Below are 21,038 nucleotides of genomic sequence, written 5' to 3'. Positions count from 1 at the left end.
GTAACACCACCATTAAAGAAGAACTGACTTCTGCTATGAAACACCAAGGATGAGTTCAGAGCAGCTGAGTCCTCACCCACCCTGGGTAACTGCTCAGCTCCCCCCCAGACCAGGCTGCTGGATTAGGACTCAGCCTCAGCCACCATGGCTGTACAAAAACCAGCACTGCCTGGCCAGCATCTCACCTCTCTTGCAATGTAAGTACTGGAGCCCAGTGCACTTCCTCAAAAGTTTCAGAAGAGCAGCTCCTGGTAAATTGCTACTTATTTAGATTTAAGTTAAAGCAACAAAACATTCTTCCCCCTTTCTCCTACACCACAATGTCCCCATCCCCCCTCCCCTCCAAGTCCCAGCCACAACCTGGGCAGTCCCACTACACACAAGGTGCTGGCACTGCAATAGCTTATTCCAGAAAAAATAAAATCAGCTTGGAAGGGTTGTGGTATCTCATCTCCACCAACTATTGCATTCAAAAAGAATTAAGAACTGCCAAATATGGTTGTAAACACTCAAAAAGAAGTCACAAACACAAAGTTATCCTGAGGATCTGCTTTCTACTTCAAACTGTAGATTTTCATCCAGTGCTGATTTTCATCCAGTGATGGAAGCTGCAAACAGATCTCAGGATTTTGGTCAGGATATTCAGTGACATTACTGGGAACTTAAACTCCCCTGAATTCTTTTTTTTTTCCTCGATGCAAATTCCAGGCTTTTCAGTGCATCCAGATCTGAACAATTCAGTAAAACTGCTTTTAGCAAAACATTCAGTTCTTAGAAGCAATCAGGGCAAGGGGGAATTCACAGTGTTCTGAAGTGCCACAATGCACCCTGCTGAGTCCAAAATCCTTAAGAGAAACCACCTGAAAATGGAAGAAACTACCTGGCAGGAGCTCCTTTCTGTGGTTCCAGGCTGTAAAGCTGCTGATCTGAGCATGATTAAAGTGCATCACCAGCAACTGACTGACCCTTTAGTGAAGGGAGCAATAAGTCAGCTTTTCCATGTGGATTGATTCCCATGGACTTGAGAGATAGTGCATCCAAACACCAGGCAGTTATCCTCTGTTTTTTCAAACACCACTGTAAATAACAGCAACAGTTACAGTCTAAATTACAGCCAACATAGAAATAATCACAATACTATGCAACTTGCACTGACTTTTGGCAGTGAGAGCTTATAGCACCTACTCTGTTCTCTTTACAGGGGAACAAAACCTTGGACATGGCAGTTTGCTGGGACCTTCCACTGCATGCCTGACCAGCACAAGGAGTGTGGAAAATGAGGGGGAAACAGCCTAGAGAAGCACTGAGCTATGAGTACCAGCTTCTCTTTCTTTTTTTTTTTTTTTCTTTTTTTTCTTTTTTTTCTTTTTTTCTTTTTTTTTTTTTTTTTCCCCTGTCTCCAGGTCTATTTCCTAGATCAGAGAGGGAATTACAGGGAGGATAACAGAACAGGGTTCACTCTACACCTGTACTGAATCCAAACATCTGCATCCCTGAAAGGTGAAGGCACTATTGCTGCTGCTGTGTGATGCAAGTTCTCCAAACCCTAGAGGTTAAGAAAGCAGAAGAATTATCTAGGATATGACCTCAAAAGAGGGTGAAATGTTTTTCAACTGCTAGTTCTGAGTTTTAACAACCAGTATGGCAACCATGCATAGCTCTGAAGGACAAGATAAATGCTGCTGATGGATTTGAGGTGTTGAACTACAGGGAAAGAAAATCAGCAGAGAAAATGAAAACCTAAGACCAAGTACAGTTCCTAGACTAACCAGCTGTAATCTGTGCTTATCAGGAATTATTCTTTTCCCTTTAATCACCCATCTCCTCTCTTTAAAGCCACATCACACTTAAATTTGAGCATCTTCTGTATGGACTGGACTGGTGAGATGGGGCAGGTATAAGCTGCAAAGGTGCTGGAAACAGAGCTGTGACTACATCCCAAACCATGCACAGAGCTGCTGTAATTTAAACCAACTGGCAGACCAGATTCTGAGCTTCAAAGCTATGCAAGATGGCACACAGGTGTATTTAAATGAAAAGAAGTGTCAATAGAAATTAGAAGAGCCATTAAAAAAGCAAAGTATAACACTCTATTCTTCTACAGTCTAATATGTGACCTGAGATGGCTGTGGCTTAAAAGTTGGGAGAACTTATTTCAAGTCTGAGAGCAAGAGGACCTTCACCTTAGCTAACAAACCTACATTAAAAAAAATAAATTCAGAAATCAGATTACTTACTTCTTACTGTCCTCAGAAGAACTGATCCTTGGAGAAATGGCTTATCTAAATTTGAAATCCCTTGGTCTGCCCTTCCCTCCCACCCTTTTCCCCATACCTCCATATATATCTATATATATATTTATCTATCTCAGATTCAGATCCCCCCCTTAGAAGACATTGCACAGGGTCTGACTTACTGGAGAACAACACTCCAACAGCCAAAGTTATAACTCTTTCCAAAACTTGTTTTCTGCAAGGACCAGTTGTCAGGACAGAAGATTCTAGTGATAGCACTGAGCTGAAATCAGAAGATTTAGACAATTTAAAAGCCCCAGGGCATTGTTACCAACGTGTTGGTCACTCCTTGCTTCCTACGAGCTTTCATTTAAAAGGACATAAAATGTGGATGTTGCTTCATTTAATGCAGAGAATTCTTCATTGTTCTTAGTCAGGTTTGAATCTTAATTCTCTTTGGTATTCACTGGCCAAGCTCTGAAGGGTTTGTGTTGAGTGCAAGAAAACCTGTGTGCTATCTTCTGGTGGAGAAGGCCTGAAGTGGCACAACTACCCCATAAAGATCCTGATCACCATCTCAATCTCTTTCCTGCACACTGGGCAAGGAGATCTCTTTTTCTTCAGCATCTTGGCACACCTGAAACAGGCCACAAGGTGAGCAGTCCTTCCATGGACAATATTCCCATCCCGTGGTCTGTGATGGCACAAGTAGCAAGGACTCAGTAATTTCTTTATACTCTCTAAGGACTGTATTTCTTCCTCCTTTTTATGCTCAGGGAAATGCAGCAGAGCCTCTTTGCTTTCTCGGGCCAGATCCAAAGACTCAATGGAGCTGCAGGGATCTACACACGATTTGTTTTCTACCATGAAGAGGTCTTTGGGCTGACAAACTGGAGCAGAAATAGTTCTTCTGCAGTCCGGGACATCTATCCCTTCATCATCATTTTTTTTTTGCATAGCATCAATGTTGGACAGAGACAGAGAATGAGGCAGTTTGGGGCAATCTGAGTACCAATCCTTCCGTAAGGCCCAGCAGCGGTAGCAGTACCTTTTGCCTGGAGAGTTAAATTTCTTGCATTTGGTGCATTGCCAGCAGCCCTAATGATTTGAAGCAGACAAAAAAGAGCAGCAAGTTAGTGTGTTCTTACCTACAACTTGTTTCCTCTAGCTAGGAAAGGCTGCAAAGCAGCTTCATCAAAAAAAGGATGTTTATTACCAAGTATAAGCTTGCAAAAACACCAATGGGTGCTCTGATTATCAGCACCTCAGAAAGCCTAAAAGAGACTCTGACTACCCTTGTGCATTCAAAAGATGCAGATCTCAAGCATTAAAATCTGTCCTTCCTTCCTTCCTCAATGATCTTTAGTGCTCTGGAAGAATACAAAGTTCTCAAAGTTTATTGGATGTTCAGTGTCTTGCTCTCAATTCCAGGGTTGAGCTCCTGGAATCAGTCAGGGATGTTATTTCCCAGAGTCATTCAGCATCTCTTGAAGCTGCACAGTTAATAGTGGCTTACTTGATTACCCCACATAGCAAAAGCTGCCCCAGTTCAGAGCTATGGTTCAGGGCCACCCTCATCTATCAAGTCTGGTCTAAAGGAAAAAAAAAAAAAGATATTGGTGCCATCAGTATAATTTGCTGACTCACACCAAAAACCTCAAAAGGGAGCCCAGGTCAAGCCAACTTCTCTATTTTCCTTCAAAAACTTACCAAAAAAGGGGGTTTATGCTGATTTTTTTTTTTTTTTTTTTTTCTTGGCTTTTGAAATCCATAAAGAATCTGATTTTCCTACCACAACCAGGAGTATTTAAGGGGGAGTCTTTCCTCAGCAGCACACTCCAAGCAAGGCACACTGACCTACAGGGTGCCTACCTCAGGAGTAGCTTCTGTGTCTGTGTCATCACTTAAGCACTGAGAATCCTCCCAGTCATGCAAACACGTGTCCTCTGTCACCTGGAAACAGTGGAAAAGTTGTAAGAAGGCTGCAATAAGCTGTATTTATGATGTGCCTGGCAGTGCCCACCAGAAGTAAGTAGATAATCATCATTATAATTAAGCTTATTCTATAAGTGAATGAAAAGCCATTTTATGTACAGCATCTATTCCAGGCTGCTGGCAGTAAGTACTGCTGAGCAATATTCCTTTGGTCACCACATACCTCTCTCTGGGGAACACAAGAATCATACAAACACTAATTTCCATGGAAGAAATCATGGACTCAATCCTTTTAACAAACACTTGATTAATTACTCTTGTGCTCCATCAGCAAGCAGACCAGCTAACAGCATAAACTGATCCTCAAGTCTTCTCATTGATTAGTCTTGGAGATATTGGTTAGAAATACAGTGAAATTGCTGCTAGAGTCTGAATTAATTTTAAATTAATTTTGTGCATTGAAAATACACACTTAAACCAAAACCCAAGCAGACTGACAACCCAGGAAAGCTGTCACCCCCCAGATGGAAAGGTGACAGCCTCTTCTAAACACAGTTTGCCCTCTGGATGGTTACAGATCAATCCAGCTCCTCCAGAATCAGCACAGCACAATGAGATCAATGAAACAAAGCCATCCTCTGGGACAGCTGCACTGTGGCTGTTTGATGAGATACCTTTTTGTCACCTTCTTTCACCTCTTCACAGTCAACTGTTTCCACCTTGCCTGCAGCTCCGCTCTGATCCGCCGGGCACTCGTTGAGGAACCAGAGATCATCAGTAGTATCTGAAACAACAGCAGTGTCTATGTCCTGGTGGAGAAGAAATAAAAGAGACCACTTAGAGCTCAAGGGATGAGCAGCAGGAGTACAAGCACTGCAGTGAGTTCCCCCCTTTGCCAGCAGCACTGTGCTTACTCCCTGTGCTAGCTGGCCACCACGCCACAGCCATTGGCACCATCTAACAACTTCCAGCCCAGAAAAGGGGCAATTCCTGAGCTATAACCAATGCTTCAGAGTGCAGAAGGAGCTCCAAGGGCTGAACACAGCCTTTGGAGAGTGTAGAGCTAAACACTAAAGATAACCAACCACCTCCTGGGAAAGGCTGGGACAGGAACACAAAAAGGGAAGGCTGAAAATCCTGCAGTGGGAAGGGGAAAGAATATTTTATTTATTTGGAACCCAAAAGAGGAGAGGAAGAGAATAAAGTGCACCTATTTAAAATGTCTACACACCTGGTTAGTCTGAATATCTGTTGATCCATTACTTCTGGACTTGTAATTGCTTCTGAGGTTGCCTAAAAACCACCATGGAAGACCAGCTACATCCCATTCCTCAAACACTAGGTCCAGCTTAGGCTTCTTGCTTTTAGAGAGGTTTTCTATTAAGTCTTTGTCTGTAAGAGCCAAACAGAATCTAAGTCATGCCACAACTACAGTATTAAAGAGACCAGGAGAGAAAAATCTGGCCCCATTCACTCACAGAAATCTTTTCTTGCTCCTTCTTACAGTTACTGCAAAGAGCTTGTATGAGTGTTCTGGGATGTCAGATCCACCACACGTCTGTACTTGTGTATTTACCCAAATGAACCTGGCAAAACAGTCACTACACAACCATCAAAAAAGCTTCCCTGTGTCTCTGTAATGGCTCAGGTTCTCTTTAGCTTTACCTGACTTTTAAGACAATACAGAAACACAAACCCTTCTTTCAGACCTCGACCCAAGTCAATACTGAGTAGATTTCTTGAGTGATTTAAGGTGCAGGAAGAACTGGTTTCAATTTGCTTCAAACTGTGATGGGAGCTCCTGAATTCCAAAACCAGGTTCAAAGTAGGAAACAGGAAGGTAAGAATCTGTGCTCAATGCCCCACACTTCAGCCTCCTTTTTAGCCTGTGCAGTTTAGTTTATGGTCTTAAACTCAGCAGCCTGAATTTCCAGATAACCTTGAATCTCTCTTCAATGCCAAGAGTTTCAAAGGCACAGACAAGGACTGTTTCTGCCTCCTTTGTAGATGCAGCCAGGAAAATACCTCCTGCTCTCGTTTGATCTGGAAATACCCACACTTGCAAAAATGATGTGGTTTTACAAGTTAAGTTTCTTGCTATTAGAACATGAGAACAGAGAGAAGAAAACCAGGGAAATTGCTTTTTGTAACATCAGCAATCCATATGAATGAATGAGGAAGAAATCTCCAGACATTAAAGCAAAGGAAATGTCTAAATATGAAGGAGGTATATTACACCTAAGGTGGATAGAAAAAAAAATTCCATTGTTATTCAATTCCCTGATTGGTTTGCAGGTAATGACTGCAGATGGCTCAGGCTGTGTTTTGTGTAATCAGAGGAGAAACTCACTTGGGAAGACAAATAGATACAAGTATGGTTTCAGCATTTAAAATACCCTTCAGCAAGGTCTGTAAGATTTTTCATGGCCTTGTTTAGTGATAGATGTGCTTTTGGGGCTTAACCTGCCATTTTATTCAAAGCATTCATTTATTTATGAGACCAAATATTCAAGGCAGAAAACACATCTATCATAAAATACCTTTGGTGAACATCTGCAGTTCTCTCTTTGGCACAAAACGATTTTTAAACATTCTATTCTACAACCAGGTTTTATTAGTCTCCCAACACCCTCCTCTAGCATTTTGCTCATGCACACCTCAATGTGTCACACTGGAGAAAGAGCAGAAGAGCTTTTACATTGTGTTACTGCAGAAAAGCTGGCACTCACCTTCATAATTCTCACATTTTTGCTCTGAGGTAGACAAAGCAGGTGCATTGCTTTCACCCTCTATGATGCCAGTGTCAGAACCTTCTTGCTGGCTAAACTGCATGAGGAAGGAAAAAACAGGTGTTGGTTATCAGAGCTTACAGGGACAAGGGGATGTAGCACTTCCATTCCCAGTCACCAGCTGCAGTACAAGACCAAGAAGTTATGAAGTGAAATGAAAGTTTCTGAACAAAAACTACACACTATTAACTCTGTCAAGAAGGCTAATGCATCTGTAATCAGCACAAACAATACACTTGCAACCTAGGAAAAATCTTAAGATTGGCAAAAGTCCTAAAGATGCCATCTGGAATGCAGTGATCCTGTGATCTTTGTGACATTCTGGCCCCCGGGTGAACAGACACCTCCCAGATCAAACTACCCTAAGCCCCAAATACACCTGGAAAGAAGCTGGAATGTGCGAAGATTTTTCCTAGGTTTCAGCTTCTGCCTGAAAGCTTCTAAAAACAATCCTACCAAACACAAAACTTGTTGACACGTTGTAGAAAGCATAACTATTTGGCAATTCCTACTAAAAAAGGGATGGGAAAGGGGGAGAAAGGCAGGAAAATACAAGGCATGCTGGAGGAACTGAGGACTGGAAGTGCTACACCCCAGAGAAACGCGCTCAGAGACTGGTACTCTGTTTTGAAGAGAACAGAGAAGGGTCACTCTGTCCCTGCTGTGTGGACTCCGAGAACTTTTCAGGAAGGTGAGGACCTGGCAGCCAAGCAGCACAAAGTTCTGGCAGTCCACCATGCACAGGTACAGAGAAGGGGCACTCTGTACAACAAAAGAAACCACCAGGCAGTGGGTTTACCTTCAGCTGGTCTCGGCTTGGCTTATCGACGCTCTGTTCCTGTGCGAGATTCTGTGCAGCATCTAGATGGCAGGTAAAACAAAAGAAAAAACCTTCCCTGGTAATAACCATTCTCACGACACAGAAGGTCTTCAGCAAGCAACCAACGAGCCAGGCTTGGCAGACCTCTAAATAACCCTTCAGGAGAAGTATTCCCTTGGCTTTGCTAGGTACCTACGGAGGCATTCGCCTATGGAGTGTACAGTCCGTGCCCCCCTGGAGATGAAGTTTGATGAAACCTTCAATGGTTGCACGTAAGAACCTTCTTCCTAATGTGAAAAACTATTCTTTTTCCTGCAGGCTGTCCTGCCATTGCAGGCTCTAAGTCCTTTACAGAAGAATTCTGCATGGAAGCAGGTACCCAGAGTAGCAGAGTCCCCCTTCAAGGCTGGATCAGATCCATGCTGAAGAAGTTGAAGAGAGAAGAGGAAGATTTTTAGAAACACCCGAAGACATCATCTCTTCCAGCTAAAGGTAAGACAGGAAAAATGTCTTTTTTAAAGGGTGTGGGCATGAAGAGCAATGACTAGACTAAAGAAAGGAAAATTCCATCCACAGCAAGCTCTTTCCTGGGCAGCTAGGTACACATCCATAACATGATTTAATTCAGGCGATGACGCTGGCCCCAAGAGTTAATTAAAAGGTCAACTTAAATAGCAAACCCAATCAAATTAACTGAAATCTTTCTACATAACAGAAGAGCTGCACTTAGGAAGCCTCCCCCTTCAGCAGAATGACTTGCTAGAAAAGAAAAACTGCAAGGATGGCTCCTGCTTGCTCCCCTTTCAGTTCAACAGAGAAATTCCCTGCTGAATGCCAGGCAGACACCAACAGTCTGATTGACATCACAGATCATGGCACTGAGATGAAGACACTGAGACCTGCTGTACAGGCAGAAAAGTGGTCCATAAAATGAACCATAACACAGGACCACAAAACATGGTTCTATCTTTGCATCAGTTCAGCTTTTCTTTCTTCTGGTGCCCCACAGCTTCTGCAGACTCCAGTTACTGAATATCTGGAGGATACCAGAAGCCATTTGGCTCATCCATACTTTGGCTCTGCAGGGACATTAGAAGAGGTGAAGCCTTACCCTTCTAACACTTTATAAAGAATGCAAATTAGGCTTAAATAATGTGTGAAAAGACAGCTTACTGGGAGGCTTCCTTTTTCCCAGCCAATATATACCAGGAACAGAACACAAAATGTCCTTCAAGTGAGGTGTTCCTAAACACACTTCCTGTGATTTATCCTTAGAGTGAAAGCAAGCCAAGCCAGGCAGGGACACCATCTGATAAAGGGCATTAGGTAAGAGCTCAGTCTTTATTACCAAGATCTACCAAGTCACTTTCCTTTCAGCCAAGTAAATGGCTGAGATAATCTGCAAAATGATGTGCTGATTAGCACTGATTTGGCTAATGAACACAAGCAGCTCCTACAAAACATGAAGACCTCTCTAAGCCCTAAGGCACTTCCAGTTATGAAGGAAAACCAGCACCTGGAGTCAATCTTCCTGTGCACCTGTCAGAGGTCTGGTCTGCCAAGCTTGTTTCGTTTCAGTCTCACACACACAGACGTGGTGGTACAACTCATCCCCTGTGAGGGACAGCATTTCCTGGGGCAGGTTTAAAACCAGTGACACCATGACAAGACCAGACACACACACACCCAGCTGCACACACACCAAGCAGAAGGGGAGAGGGCAGCAGAGCAGAGTTTTGCTGGGATCCTTTGCCAGGGCAGCACCAGCAAGGGAAGCAGCACTCACACAGTTATTCTCTTGGTAATGGGAGGGGAGTCCACTTAGGGATCTTCTTCTGTCTAAACAGAGAAAGCAGGGGGGGGACCTCAGAGGCACCAATACACAGCTCAAAGCAGAGGGAGGACTGTTCAGGGCTGTGTTTTCTCAGTTTCTAAATTTACAGAAGCTTTTATGTATATGTGCAAAAATAGGCAAAGACCTTAGGAAGAACTAAGTCCTTATTATCTGCTTAGAGACCCCAGGAAGACTCCACATCTCTCCTGGTGCAGCTCCCTCGTGGTTTGCATGCTTGTGGTTTCAGCAGAGGTTTTTTTCTTTTTTTTCAAATGAAGGTTACCAGCTGTACAATGGGGACTGGCTGCAAGAAAGCCTTCAGCCGAGATTAATTTAAGAATAAATTTTAATTCAGAGCAGAAAGACTTTTGATGTAGATAGATTTGACTTCTCTTATGAGCTGGGAAAGTAACACAGTGACCTCTGAAGGTTCAAGTGCTTCATTAAAGTCCAGACATCTCTGGCTTGCAAAGCATGAAAGTATAAACTGAGGTGAGAGAGAAGCCACAGCATGCTATGAAACTGAGAAATCAATAATGATTTGAACTGGATGCTTCAGCTGTGTTGATTTGCACATCCACAGTATTCAGCTCTGTCAGTTTGCTTCCAGGCAGTGTGTGTGCTGCTCTGAGGTGTGGCCACTGGTTATAGGCAGGGCAGGGTAATTAAACAGCTAACTGGTTTCATACCACAGCTACTGATGGTGGGTGGACACAGGAAAGACACAAACTTTAAGAGACAATCTTGTCAAAGCCTTCATTAGCAGTTTGCTCCAACTTTTCAGATACATTTCTCTTTTTTTGCATATCAATACTTACCCAAGTTACATCAACACAATATTGAATATACTTGCCCACACTGTGATAACCTACCTGCCATTGCAGCAGAAGTCAGGTTCCTTTTCAACATGTCATAGAGGGGGCTGTGAGAATGAAGGGGACAGTTGACTAAGCTCACAAAACCAAGCAGCATCACCCTTTTAAACAAGGGACAAAAATTCATTTATTATCCAAAGAGACACTGGAAACAACGGGGGTTTCTTGGCCACTCCTAAATCTTAGCTACAGAGAAGCCTAGCTCAGAACTTAACTCTGAAGAATGCAGATTTTAGCTTAAGTCTGAGATCAAGGGGCATAAGAAGTGGCAAAAATAAAAGGGAGGAGGGATGTCACCTCCAGCAGCTCACTGCCTGGACTATTCAGAACTGGCTCTTTCAAAGGAGCTCAACTCAGACTTGTCAAATGCATTGCTGATGAGGCACTGAGCAGGACACTTGCTTTGACAGTGAATGTTGATGGTGAAACCAAGAGTTGTCACAGCAACACAACAGCCACTAAAGGACACTATTTCCTACCTTGGATCTTTGACAGAGAAGCTCTCCAGTCCCAGCAGTTCTCCCAGCTCATCTCCTCCACAGTAGACCATGTGTTGCTCTCTTTTATCATATAGCTGCCTCACCATTATATACTGCCCGAGGTAGTGCATGACCTGTGGATACACAACACACCATGAGCCATAACTGCAGCTGAAACCACAACACCCAAACTCCTGGAAAGTTGCTTGAGTTTATGAGACTTGCCCTGCAAAACACAACAGTGAGGACTCCAGAGTACAAGAGGAGAAAGCAAAGTGTGTTGAGCACAACACAGGCAGGTTCCAACCCCTTTTACCCAAAGTGACTCTCCTGAGTGACAGTGTCACCAAAAAGTTGATAGCAGTGCTCCATTCACTGCAAAAAAACTAACTTAACCAAGTTAATATGTTGATCTATACAAGTAAGCTGCATTTAATACTCAGCTCCCCCCATTTAATCCATTCAATTTGGTTTTGCAAAGATTTTTAGAAGCTAAATAAGTTATTTAAATGCATAAGTGTTTAAAATAAGTCACAGGGCTCTGCAGGAGTATTTGACATGTTCATAATGAAAAACCACTGCATTTAATTCTTTGCAGACAGGACACTCTTGTAAATCACAGTCAGTGTCATTTTTTAAAAAATCTTGTACACAAGTTGCATTTTAATCTTAAAATAAACGAATTCACAGGGTCTCTCAGGTTTAGCTGCCAAGCCCAAGGAAAGTTAGAAGAAAAATACCAACTAGAATTCAATTTTAAGGCTTTCATGCACCAAGTAGAAAACAAGACAATTGAACACAATCTCCTTCACTCTCTCAGGACTGTGGTTATCCCATGTTCCCTTTCTTTAAAGAGGTTTCTGATTTTCCAGGATACATATTTTTCCTTAATATTCCACACTCCTGTTCACATTTCCTTCAGGGGCTCTCAAGATCAACCACATTACAACAGCCCCAGAGGTACATTTTTTTTTGCAGACAGAGCTTCAAATGGCAGAAAAATTACTGTCCAGTCTCATTCCTTCCCCACCAAGAGCCAGTTCTCAAAGAATTAGGGCCAAACAGTCCCAGGGCCTGGAAAAGGAGCTCACCTCCTTCAGTGTGAAGGTTTCACCTTGGGCACCTGCAGCCTGCAGGATCTTCAGAAGTGGCAGTTTGGGTCGAACCTACAACAGAAAGCACAGAGTGTTGTTTGGATGACAAAAAGCAGTGTCCTGATGAGAGATAGCTCATCACATCAGTGTCTCCCTGCCAACAAAACCCAGAAGGCCAAGTCCAAGAACTGACAACCCTGGGATGAGCTGGAGGCAGAGAGGAAACACTGCTTCCCTCAGGCTAACCTGCTCCAGGCTGCTTTTTCAGTTGTAATCTGCATGGACAACCACTTAAAAAGGAATTAGAAAGCCTGAAAATCAGCACAGTCATTCTGACTCAAGTGCAGGAGAGAAGAAAAAAAACCCAAGGAATTTGGGCAGCCATTCTAAAGGTTTTCATCACACCCATTGTCCCATGACTTTGATGGGATTCATCCTGTAAGGGAAAGCTGGAAACTCAGACCCTTGGTATGGATTCCCAGGCAGTGAATGACCAAATGTACTGAGTGATGCATTGAGGAGCAATGATGGTGCATTCAGACTGCAGTTTCAAGAGCTGCATACCTGGATTTTCCCAATTACTGCCTGGATTTTCTCCTTAGTGGAGCAAACAAATTGGCTCTGCTCTGCACAGACCTCAGGGAGTGTATTTATTAGAGCCATGAACAGACACATCATAACAGGACTGTTAAACAGAAAGTGTGGTTAATTAACACCAAGGATCAGAATCTCTGTTTTCTGTCATCAACCACCACCTTGACTATACAAAATATAAAGTACCTGGGGAATGATGCAACTGCTCCACAACCCCTTCAGGTTTCACTCACAGATCCAAGCAGCTTTGAGTAGCAGATGAGACAGATAATGCAATGTAAAACAGCAGCAAGTTTTAAGTAGTTGCTTCCCCCTAAGCTGCTACTTCATCTACTCCACAAGAATTCCAACAATGCCCTGAAGAGTGGCACCATGTAATCTGATGCCTTGTGCTCCCTAAAACGTTCAGAAAGCCCTCACTGTTCTCTAAATGCTACCCAGCAGTGGATGCAAAACACTGCACCCACCCTGATTATCTCCTTCCATGTGTGTTTATCAGATGCCAATGCACCAAGGGATTTCCATCTGCCACAGGGCAGCAAATCCAGTCCTCAGCACAATATCCATTGTCATTTCCACTATAATTTGACAAGATTTAGGCTCTCAAGGCACACCACCTGTGCTTTCAGCTGGCAGTGCTGGGGGGTTCACCTATGTCTCACTCCCACCACTCCTTTCTGCCTATATAAATGCAATTGCAATCCCTCCTTCCTTCCCCAAGGAGGAGAACCTGCTTGCAATGCTTCCCTAGAGACAGCCTAAGCTGCAACCCCATTTTGCTGCACAAGGTAAGGAGAGGAGGTTTTGGTTGCTTTTCCCCACTGTAATTTCATAGAATCATAGAATTAGCTGGGTTGGGAGGGACCTCAGAGATCATCAAGTCCAACCCTTGACCCAGCGGTGCGGTTCCCAGCCCATGGCACTGAGTGCCACATCCAGGCTCTTTTTAAATGTCTCTAGGGATGGAGAATCCACCACCTCACCAGGCAGTCCATTCCATTGCCTGATCACCCTCTCCATAAAAAAATTCTTTCTGATATCCAGCCTAAATCTCCCCTGGCACAACTTAAGAGTGTGTCCCCTTGTCTTGTTGAAAGTCGTCTGGGAAAAGAGACCAACTCCCACCTGGCTCCAACCTCCTTTCAGGGAGTTGGAGAGAGTGATGAGGTCTCCCCTGAGCCTCCTCTTCTCCAGCCTGAACAGCCCCAGCTCTCTCAGCCTCTCTTCATAGGGCCTGTGCTCGAGTCCCTTCACCAGCCTGGTTGCCCTCCTTTGGACCTGCTCCAGCACCTCAATCTCCTTCCTGAGCTGAGGGGCCCAGAACTGGACACAGGACTCAAGCTGTGGCCTCCCCAGGGCTGAGCACAGGGGCAGAATCACTTCCTTGGACCTGCTGGCCACGCTGTTTCTGATACATGCCAGGATGCCATTGGCCTTCTTGGCCACCTGGGCACACTGCTGGCTAATTTGTCACCCAGCTATCAGACTTGGCAAAGTATTTGTTGCATTGTTTTCTAATCCTGTAGAAAATGACATCTCCTCTGTCTGTGCTATGCCTGTTTCCTCATTTGGGTTTGTTAAATGTGTTTTCAAGCTCAAAGAGACCACTCTGTGTCCAGCCCCAAGTCTCTTTCTCAAGAACAGCTTCTTCCTTAACAACAAAAATAATCAGCACAACTGAAGGGAGTGCTTGTATCAGCACATGGTTTTTTAATATGAGGAAATTGTGTGTTTGCATTCATTCATTTCTGTAATGACCACCCTCAAATGGATTTTGAAGCAACCACTTAAACATCTTTTTCTGATTAAAGAAGGAAAAGAGTTAGCATGATAATTTTAAAATGGTCCCTCAGCTACTCAGTAAAGCCAAAATGGAAGTGTTTATTCTGCACTGCAAAGGACACTAAATGTTGAAAATCAGTATTTTGCTACTAATAACAGAGCCTATTTACTTTTTTATTTCATGCAGAGTGAGCTGAATAAATAGGCACATGCGTCAGTTCTGTGCAGGGCTTGGCTACATTTCAAAACTTCTAAATTAAGCCTCAAATGGGAAGATCTCTCAACTTCCCATCAGCTTATTTCCACTCCTGCCACATCCTCTCATATCATGGAGACACTTTTTTCCAATTAAGTGGCTCTGGAAGGTTGGATATTTACCTTACAACTTTCCTGCTGTGCTTTTTGTTTGCTTGGTTTTGTTTTTTAAATCAGGTTTCTCCTGTTACTGTTTGCAGATTGCTCTTCCCTGGCTACCTGCACCACTGACCTTGGCTTGCAGCTGCTGCTTGTTCCAGGCAGTTGATAACAGGAGCACTACATGTTCAATACTTACCAAAGCTGACCCAAAAGAGGCAGGAGGATGTGTTGCTGATCAGACAAAGTTCAGCATCCAAGGTTACAAAGTTCCTACACGACTGCCACCATTAGCCCAGCACCAGCTGGATGAGGAATATTTCAAGCACAGTATAATATGCATCAGACCATCTATTGTATGACCAGTTTATCCCCTCTTGCCCTTTTAAAAGGTTCACAAATCATTGCTCTGATAGTGACAGCTAACACAGCTCCTCAAGGTAAAAGCCCTTCTCCCCCAGGCTGAATTCTTCATACTGAAGTAGTTGCAGAGCTTTGATCTGATGGAAGAAATCACTGCTTTGGTGAGGAGAAGGTAATCAAAGTTAAGTGGGAGAGATAAGTACCTGGTTAACTTGTCCCAGTGTCATTCTGGAGGCATTCTCAGCTGCTGGATGCTGGGCAGAGCTTGAAGATGTCATCGTGGCAGTGATAAGCTGTTGATAGCACAGACCTGGAAATGAGAAGGGTTGAGTATCAGTTAAGGTGAGAAACCTGGTCTTGAGCTTAACCACTTCCACTTCCACTTCTTAGAAGCTGCAGGAAACCACAGTTTAAAATCAGCATTGCAGAGGAACCATTTAATGTTGCTCCTCCATCCCAACTGATTTGCACTGCCCCATCCCAGCTGCCTGGTGACAAAGAGCCCTGTGAGAACAGCTGGGACAGATCTGCTGTGGCACTGAGGATGCTTTGTCTCTGCATTTCTAGGAATGGCACAGCAGGGTTTGAGGGACTTTGGGAACTGCCAGGCTCCTTCCTGCCACTGGCAAATTCTTATCATGGTGAAGTCTTTGAGTCAGAGGGGAAGAAATAAAGGATGAGTCACAATCGACCACAATGGAAATATTCCCGAGGTTGGAGAACCCCCTGATTGCCCAAAGGAGGAGCACTTAGTGCTGATGGCAATGATTAACACATTCCCCACCTGCTTTTTGCAAGAGCTGAAAAGCTGCTAAAGCTGCTCCTGCCTTCCTTCCAAACTAGATGCAGGCAATAAATTAAGAGTTTTGAGAGCATTACCGAGTGTGGAGGTGAATTGAGTCTTTCCTGGAAAGGAACAAGAGGGGAAGTCCTGCAGCTATTTGAATGTGTCAGACCCCACCAGGACCCACCCAAAGAGCAGAGTCATCTGGAGTGACTCATGTTCACAGCACAAACCACTTGAATCTACCCTGCACAACAGGTTTGAAAACTTTAAATATAAATAACGGTGTAAACTAACCAACCACTAGACAAAAAAAAAAACAAAAAAAAAAAACCAAACAAAAAAACGACTTGAGCTTGCTTGAGCTTGTCTTGACCTCAGAACTTGTCTCAGAACTAAAGCTTAAGCCAACACAGCAGTAAAATTGTGTATCCCTGGACCTAGACACCACAAAAATCTGCATTTCAGTATGAATCCGGTTGCATTTCTGCAGGCAGTGCAGAAACAAGCCCTGCAAATGCCATTTTGGGGAACACAAGGTTAGAGCATGAGATGAACTAAAATGTAGAGGCTGGCTCCTGATTTTGCATCCAGAGATGCAACTCTGGGGAAAGTTTTTACTGTGTTAAACCTGGAAGGAATGGTAACTTCCAACCCAGGCAGTACTTGAAACTAGACTTGAAAATGTGAAGCAAAAAATCTTTCAAAGCAATATTTAAATTGTCTATGATGGAATTTTCCAGACACAGTAAATGAATTTGTTATTGCATCAGTTATAAAGAATGTGAACCAATATGCTTGGCTAAATTTTTAAGAGTACTAGAAAATATCTAGGTTTATGCCTGAGGAATGTAACCAAACGTTTTAGTTGTAGACAAAACAAGCTGAACATCTCTCTAGCAGTGCAGTAAAGGCAAAAATCTGAGCTTTAGCACCAATTCAAAAGTACTGGTAACACTATCCCTCCCCTACCCCATCTATTAAAAGGGATCTATAATGACCTAGAGAGCTCTGACAGTTCTTAAGAGTGTTTGAGTTCTCCAAAGTAAAGTAAAACCAGAAATAAAATAATCCCCAAAGATCAAGGTTAACTCTAAATATTTATGAAAGCTGGATTAAAGCAAATGAAGTATTTAGTAAATCAATAGTGACCAGAGCTAGGTAGCCACTCACAAGCAACTTAAAGCAGCTGAAAGCACTGCTGTGCCATCAGGGTCTTAAATTTTAACTCAGGTTCCTCCTGGCCAAGCACCCCACCACACTTGATGCTTTCCAAGCCCAGCTGTAGACAAATTTACCAACCTCAAACTTCTCTAAGGAGGCTCAGGGGGTGGCAGATCAGTCACCACCTCGGTTTTCCAGCCAGTCCCTTTGCTCCTACCAGGATGGATCTGTGGATCCCTGTCCAGAAGCAGCTGCAGGAGGTGCTGGGTTCTGCTTCTGCTGATGCTCTGGACTCTGATTCACTCTTTCAAATCCTGCTCCTGCCTCCAACTCATCCAGTGGTGAGAGGGACTCACTGCAGGCATCAGCTCCTGATAAGAGCTGGGGCTGGTGTGAAAAACGGGCAAAGTGGATTTCCTCTCCACCCTGCATTCCTGGAAAAGGGGCTCAGCTACCCCTGGGTGAAGAGTCTCAACTCAAGATGGCTTTAACTGTTTCAGTACTGGTTTTATGACAGAAAGGCAGGTGAGTGTTCTGCCACAACTTACAGATAAACTGTGGGTTTAGTCAGTTTGATTCTTAGTAATACTTCTTTTAATTAGAAATTAATCTTGAGCTTACTGAGTGCTACATTAGAGTTGGACATTAGAAAGAATTTCTTTCTGGAGAGGGTGCTCAGCCATTGGAATGGGCTGCCCAGGGAAGGGGTGGATTCTCCATCCCTGGAGATATTTCAAAAGAGCCTGGATGTGGCACTCAGTGCCATGGGCTGGGAACCACGGGGGGAGTGGAGCAAGGGTTGGACTTGATGAGCTCTGAGGTCCCTTCCAACCCAACCCATTCTATGATTCTACCTTCACGTGCTTGCAAGCTCTGAGCTGCAGACACCTACAAGAAAATTCTGAAGGCTGCCACCAGTCACTGTCCTGCCAAGAGAGAAAATCCCCCTTATTTTACCCCCCTGTGCACACACAGCAAGGCAAATGATGGAAATTCCTAGAGACCTGAGAAGCTTCTTTGCTCAGCCAGCCAGTCCCAGTCAGCTTTCCCCAGGAAGTCTATTTTCCCACCTATTTTATGCCGAATATTTTACCCCACAACCCTGAAAGCATCTGCACCAATTTGCAGGCAACTGAATGAAGCACCAGTGAACTTTCTGCTGTTCCCCTCTACTGCTTTGCAGTTACACATGGAAGAAAATGCCAGTGGCCCAGAGGAAACCATGAATCACAGAGGAGTCATGAAATAACAGCTTTTTCCACTCCAACACTTTATATGGTCATGCACAGCACAGCACCCACTCATCTGTCCCTTTTCTGAGGAGAAGTTCCTTTTCTCAGCCCAGCCAGAGAACAGCTCTTGATGCTTGAGGCAAAATAAGAGAGCCAGGAATGACTGCAAGCAGAAGGGTTTTTTGGTTGGTTGGTTGTTTTGGGGATGTTTTTTTGTTGGTTTTGGGTTTTTTTGCAGAAGTGTCTGAAAAGGTGAAGCTAAACTTCTAACTCAAGTTCAGGTTTTGTTTCAGTCCTTTTTAAGTCAAAGACATCGTTTCTGACTTTTGAAACTGAAAGTCTTGGATAGCAGAGCCCTAAATTCAGCACAAACTTCTAACTCAAGTTCAGCTTTTCTTTCAATCCCTTTTTAAGGGAAAGACATAATTTCTGACTTCTGAAATTGAAAATCTTGGATAACACAGCCCTAAATTCAGCACCACCCCTGAGAGGCTGTGCCAGAACTGCTCAGCCTTTAAACCAGGGATCATCTTTCAAAGCCCCCATTTGTGTTTAAGGACTGCACATCTGCTCCTTGAGTTATTAATCCCTAAAAACAGTTCCTTGTACTCAATCCTGGGTTTTAAGGTTCAAATCATGGCGTTTAAGGTTAAAATAATGGGGTGGCAGATGCCAGGGAGGTGACACACATGTCACATGCAGACCCAGCCAGCTTTGGGGTGCTCTGGTCATATCCTGTGTCTCTGAAACTTTTCCTCTAAAGGCTGATGAAGTTATACACTCTGCATAGGACCATCGGGTATGCAAAAAACTTGGAGGGGAAAAAAAAGAAAACTGTGCTCTGGAAAAGATGCAGTTATTTAGAAACACTCTTTGGTGTCTCCTTTTATTGCTGGAACAGACGGTGCAGCTGCAAACCCGAAGCTGTCAGACAACAAAAAGACCTTTTTTGGAGGTGTCTGAGCAGGAAATGTAATCGGAAGAACCCCCGAAGCTTGGCAGCCCGGTTCTGACCCGCACGGAGCCTCAGAACCCGTCCTGTGCTGCCACAGAACTCAGCGAGTTGGACCACGCTGCCCAAACCCCATTTCCTCAGCAGACGGGAAGGTTTGGAGCTTGGCTTTGGACACTCAATTATTATTATTTTTTTAATTGTGTTGTTTCGTTGGGGTTTTCCGTGTTGGTTTTGGTTCGGTTTTTTTTTTTTTTCCCACCCCACGCAGTTTCCAGGCAGAACCCTCTCGGGATGTAGAACCCCTCCGGCTCTACACCCACACCCCTGGGGGTCACCTCCCCCTCCCCACCAGCACCGGGGAATGGGGGGGAGGGAGGTGAGGGCCGCGAAGCCCCTTCCCACCGCCCCCAAACCCTCCCTGATCGCCCCCCGCCGCCCTCCCCGAGCCCCGGCCCGCTCACCCTAGAGCTGCTCCATGGGCCACCGTTCGCCCCGCAGCCCGGGGTCGATGGGGAGAGGTGTGTGTATGGGGGGGGGGGGGGGGTCACCCCTACACCCCCCACGGCCTCTTCTCCACCATCTTAGCGGGGCTCCGGACTTCAACTCGCAGCCAATATGGCCGCGGGGCCGCTTCCGCGGGCGCCCCCGCTGCCGACCATAGAGCTGCGCCGAGAGAGGACGGGAGCGCGCCCGCCCCCCTCCGCGGTGGATGACCGAGCTCCGCGGTGCGTCCCCCGGTCCGGTACAAACCCCCCATGAACACCGGGTCCGGTACAAACCCCCCATGCACCCCGGGTCCGGTACAACTCCCCCCTCCAATACACGGACCTGGTACAGCTCCCTCCATTCGCCCCGGTTCCGGTACAAACCCCCCCATGAACACCGGGTCCGGTACAAACCCCCCATGAACACCGGGTCCGGTAACAACCCCCCATGCACACCGGGTCCGGTACAACCCCCCCCATGCACATCGGGTCCGGTACAACCCCCCCCATGAACACCGGGTCCGGTACAAACCCCCCCATGCACACCGGGTCCGGTACAGCCCCCCCCGTGGACACCGGGTCCGGTACAGCCTCTCCCATACACACCGGGTCCGGTACAACTCCCCCCTCCAATACACACCGGACCTGGTACAGCTCCCTCCATTCGCCCCGGTTCCGGTACAAACCCCCCCATGAACACCGGGTCCGGTACAACTCCCCCATGCACACCGGGTCCGGTACAGCCCCCCCCATACACACCGGGTCCGGTACAACCCCCCCCTCCAATACACACCGGACCTGGTACAGCCCCCTCCATGCACACCGGGTCCGGTACAGCTCCATCCCCTCCCTCCATACACACCAGACCCGGTACCCCCCCCCCTCCCCAGGACTGGGTCCGGTACAACCCCCCCGCCCTCCCTTCCACACCGGACCCAGTACAAACCAGCCCCCCCATGCACACCGGGCCGGTACAACCCTGTCTGACCCTGTATAAGCCCCCCCGGTGCTTCCTCCTTCCCGGTCCCATTCCCCCCATATCCCGGTGCCCGCTCCCCGTGTCCCGCGCTCCCCAGGCGGCAGCGCACGGTGATAAGGCCCGCGCAAGGGCCGGGTTCTCAGAGCCCGGATAGCTCAGTCGGTAGAGCATCAGACTTTTAATCTGAGGGTCCAGGGTTCAAGTCCCTGTTCGGGCGGCTTCGTATTTATTTTCCCGTTTCCTTTAGTTTTGGTTTTATTTTTTTTTTTGGTTTTTTTTCGCCCCG

At 45.4% G+C, this 21,038-nt stretch overlaps 1 protein-coding gene and 1 non-coding gene across 4 annotated transcripts; one reads left to right on the top strand and one right to left on the bottom strand.

Moving 5' to 3' along the window:
- Positions 1 to 1,396: 1,396 nt before the first annotated feature.
- On the bottom strand, positions 1,397 to 19,884 carry MDM4 (MDM4 regulator of p53). Of its 3 annotated transcripts, XM_071768455.1 has the most exons (12): positions 19,750 to 19,884; positions 17,240 to 17,488; positions 15,357 to 15,463; positions 12,058 to 12,132; positions 10,967 to 11,100; positions 10,485 to 10,534; positions 7,758 to 7,819; positions 6,899 to 6,995; positions 5,401 to 5,561; positions 4,844 to 4,978; positions 4,107 to 4,187; positions 1,397 to 3,332 (listed from the first exon to the last, which is right to left on the bottom strand). In XM_071768455.1, exons 3-12 carry the CDS (start codon positions 15,429 to 15,431, stop codon positions 2,784 to 2,786), a joined length of 1,419 nt encoding a protein of 472 aa, XP_071624556.1. In that variant the 5' UTR covers positions 15,432 to 15,463; positions 17,240 to 17,488; positions 19,750 to 19,884; the 3' UTR covers positions 1,397 to 2,783. The 3 variants fall into 3 exon arrangements, with proteins under 3 accessions (XP_071624556.1, XP_071624555.1, XP_071624558.1); XM_071768454.1 differs by lacking the exon at positions 17,240 to 17,488; XM_071768457.1 differs by lacking the exons at positions 15,357 to 15,463; positions 17,240 to 17,488; positions 19,750 to 19,884 and adding an exon at positions 14,990 to 15,053.
- A 1,012-nt stretch (positions 19,885 to 20,896) lies between these two features.
- TRNAK-UUU (transfer RNA lysine (anticodon UUU)) lies at positions 20,897 to 20,969 on the top strand. Its single transcript has one exon. It is a non-coding gene; the product is annotated as a tRNA-Lys (tRNA).
- Positions 20,970 to 21,038: the final 69 nt, after the last annotated feature.

The sequence above is a fragment of the Heliangelus exortis genome, chromosome 25 (genome assembly GCF_036169615.1).
Source record: "Heliangelus exortis chromosome 25, bHelExo1.hap1, whole genome shotgun sequence".
Taxonomy (NCBI): Eukaryota; Metazoa; Chordata; class Aves; order Apodiformes; family Trochilidae; genus Heliangelus; species Heliangelus exortis.
The sequence above is the reverse complement of the archived record's forward strand: the minus strand, read 5'-3'. Positions and strand labels throughout refer to the sequence as shown.